Genomic DNA, 3,673 nt, shown 5'->3' with positions numbered 1-3,673 from the left:
CTCTTCCCGGGAGAATTGGCAGGTAGCTGAAAGTCAAAACTGTTCTTAAATCGACAAGATAGCAGAGTCCTAGTGTCCGTCTTTTCAAGGTGTCCTTAAAGCTGGCTGGCTGGCTGGAAAAAACCCCATATTCTGGAGAGCTCTCACTGGTGTGTGTGGATCTGACACATCCGACTAAAAGCCCGATGCTGAGCATTGCTGTGGGAAGTCCCCCTTTTAGTTAGTTTTGATTGCAAATTGGGAATATCTGATTCAGTGCGTGCCTTCTGGCCAGCGCAGCCCGTTGTCGCAGGTCCCTTGATCTGCTGTGCTCTAGTGTTGTTCCCAAACCCAGAATGGCACACAAGCTGATGTTTCCTTTTTGACTTAATCTTGCTGATCTCTCCTTATCTTGCAGACGATCTGGCTTCATCTAGAGTCCGCCTCTATTTCTTCATCTCGAATGAAGGGAACCAGAACTTGTTTGTCGTTCAAGCCAGCCTGTGGCTTTACTTGAAGCTGCTTCCATATGTCTTAGAGAAAGGCAGCAGGCGAAAAGTAAGAGTCAAAGTCTATTTCCAAGACCCGGACACTAGCAACAAGTGGAATGTGGTTGAAAAGAAAGTTGATCTCAAAAGAAGTGGTTGGCACACTTTTCCCATGACAGAGGCGATCCAGGCTCTGTTTGAGAGAGGAGAAAGGAGACTGAACTTGGATGTTCAATGTGAGGGCTGTGAAGAGTATTCAGTGCTGCCAATTTATGTGGACCCCGGGGAGGAATCCCACCGGCCTTTTTTAGTGGTGCAAGCCCGCCTCGCTGATAACAAACACAGGATCCGGAAAAGAGGCCTGGAGTGCGATGGCAGGACCAATCTATGTTGCAGGCAACAGTTTTACATTGACTTTAGACTCATTGGGTGGAATGACTGGATCATAGCACCATCAGGTTACTATGGGAATTACTGTGAAGGGAGCTGCCCGGCCTACTTGGCTGGCGTCCCGGGGTCGGCTTCCTCCTTTCACACCGCCGTTGTGAATCAGTACCGAATGCGGGGGCTGAACCCGGGCACCGTGAACTCCTGTTGCATTCCAACCAAACTTAGCACAATGTCAATGCTGTACTTTGATGATGAATACAACATTGTGAAAAGGGACGTTCCCAATATGATTGTGGAAGAATGTGGTTGTGCTTGATTTAAGGTGTGTTTTTGGGGGGGGAGAGAGAGAGAGGGCGAAAGAGAGAAAGAAACATTCCCATACAAGATGGTGTTGGAGGAAGTTTCACTGTGTATCCAGGCATCAGTGTTGGAAAGTCACTGTGGAAAAGTTTGACAAAAAAAAAGAAAGAAAAAAAAGAAAAAAAATCATTTCACTTTGGTGTCAGGACAGTGGCAGTTTGTGGATCTTGGACACTTATATATTCTACCACTTATAAGTTAATGCTATGAAATATCTTAAAGACACACACACACAAAACATGGGCACGCACACAAACACGCGCTCATACACACACACACACACACACAGACACACAGACACACAGACACAAGGCAGCTCGGAAAAGGGACATGAGCACAGAAAGTCAGTGACCAGTGACGACGGACCTAAATGCCTGCCAGTACGAGTGAACGGCTGAGCAGCTGTTTCCCCGCCTGCCGGTGAAGCCAGACCGCAATGAGCTCCCTTTGCTCAGGCAAAAGCACAGACTGCGAGAACATGACATATTCTTGCAGGTGTCAAAATGACCAAACTTAGAAAATTGAGAAAAAGAAAAAAAAGTCGACTGTCACCTCTGAGGTCTAATGGGAAGCTGCAGGACACCTGCCTTGGGAGGTGATCACTTCCTCTTAATTTAAATATGCCTAAATGTAAACATCACAGATACCCGCATCTTCCTACAGCACTTCCAGTAAGGAATCGCGTGGTACCATCAGAGAGAAAGAGAGAGAGAGAGAGAGAAGGGGACAGATGCATAAGCAACTGCCGTATTTCTAACATCTGACCCTTGCATAGTCACAAGCTGGGCTGGTGTGATCTGATGCTTTAACTGCCCACCAGCAACCCGTGGATGGCTACACCCTCCGTGTCCTGGAAGAGGAGATTGGATACCGTATCTGGACTGTATTGGCCATTGACATATCTCGCTGCTCGAAGAACAAAAAGTCGAAGTTGCAATCTGTGTTCTTCCACAGGGGACTCGGCAAGGACATGTCATGTGGGGCGCAAGCAAACAAGCAACTGCCACCGCGGCTAAACCAATGAACCCTAAAGAGGAGTGACAGTAACACAGTGGAGACGTTCTGAAAAATGCAGTGCGTATAGTAACAGGCGAGGACCATTTTAACAAGACTTGGAAAGGAGGAGAGAGGAGAGTGCTTTCAATTTCCTTACCAGGAGGTGTCAAGGATGGCCATAAAGATCAGAAAATAATGATACAGCATAGCACTTGCAAACTGCTTGAATGCACGTATAATAGCACTTGCAAATTTCAATGCCTTGAAAAGTGGTACTTGATAGTGCACTTATCTTTGCTCACTATCTAGGTAAACAGGTGCCGCATGAGCTATGCAATTTAAAGTGTTGACCCATACTAGACAAAACTGGACTTATGATATGACTTTTTTATATTTTTTTATACTTGAAATTAAATCTTTTGCTTCTTTTTTAAAGCGAATGATTGCTTTTAATGTTTGCACTGATTTAGTTGCATGATTAGTCAAAAAACTGCCATTTGAAAAAAATGTTATTTTTATAGCAGCAAAAAATGAATACAGTTAAATGTATTATACATAAATTTTGGAACCAAAGAGGCCAACATATTAGTTATAATTTTTATGAGATGGCAAAGCCATCGTATATCATGTAGTCATACTGAGCAATCTCTCACGAGGCCTACCAATTGTTTCAGGGTACAAAATGGATTCTGTTTGTTCTATTCAGTGTCTTTTCTATACCATACGCACATGGAATGTAGAGTGAAAAAAAAATGACTATTGTAGAATACATTACAATATGTGCATCCTTTAAATCCAATTTTTATGTTTATTTAATAAAGTTCCTTTTAGGTTCTGTTCCATAATAATTTAAACCAAACAATTTTCACTTAGATTTGCTGTTGAAGTATTTTACATTTGTGTACAGTTTAAATAAATAAAAAAAAATTGAAAACTGGATGTGCTTTTCTTCTTTTTTTTTTTTTTATTTTTCCTCTTTTCAGTGTGTAACATCTGGAGAAACTTGCTTACTTTCAGGACTGCATGCGGCTGCAGACACTGAACTGTCGCATTAGACTGTAGTTGTATTAGTCATTGCAGAAAGCCTTGTCTGAGAGCTCAGCTGTGCTCCTAAAAATGTTACACTCCACTTTTATTGCTGTCTATACATGTAAGCATCTGCTTCTTTCTATCTGCATCAGTGCAGTGTGTCTGGGCGAAGGAACGGCGCTGTTCCGCATACCTGCAGGTCATTTACAGCAAGTTCCTGGTTCACCTGCTGTGTAAGAATGTAACTTCTTGTCTAGGTCACTCCCTCACTGGTTACAAGAGGTAAAAAAATAAGGTGGAAAGCACTTCCAGGAAAAAGAGGTCAATAGTGTTTGATGAACTTTTTTTTTTTTTTAATTAGCTGGCACCAAGGAGAGGTTTTCTTTGAGTAAAATACATCCCCTTTACTAACAAGGGATTGCTAACAAACC

At 42.8% G+C, this 3,673-nt stretch overlaps 1 protein-coding gene across 1 annotated transcript; it reads left to right on the top strand.

The window, feature by feature from the left end:
- Positions 1–397: 397 nt before the first annotated feature.
- INHBB (inhibin, beta B) lies at positions 398–1,735 on the top strand (the record flags this gene model as incomplete). Its single annotated transcript, XM_010021903.1, has 1 exon — positions 398–1,735. A coding segment is annotated over one exon (776 nt), but the record flags the coding sequence as incomplete, so codon positions are not given.
- Between the last annotated feature and the right edge of the window lie 1,938 nt (positions 1,736–3,673).

The sequence above is a fragment of the Nestor notabilis genome, unplaced genomic scaffold (assembly GCF_000696875.1).
Source record: "Nestor notabilis isolate BGI_N333 unplaced genomic scaffold, ASM69687v1 scaffold15369, whole genome shotgun sequence".
In the NCBI taxonomy this organism is placed as follows: domain Eukaryota; kingdom Metazoa; phylum Chordata; class Aves; order Psittaciformes; family Psittacidae; genus Nestor; species Nestor notabilis.
This window is presented reverse-complemented; position numbering and strand designations above follow the sequence as displayed.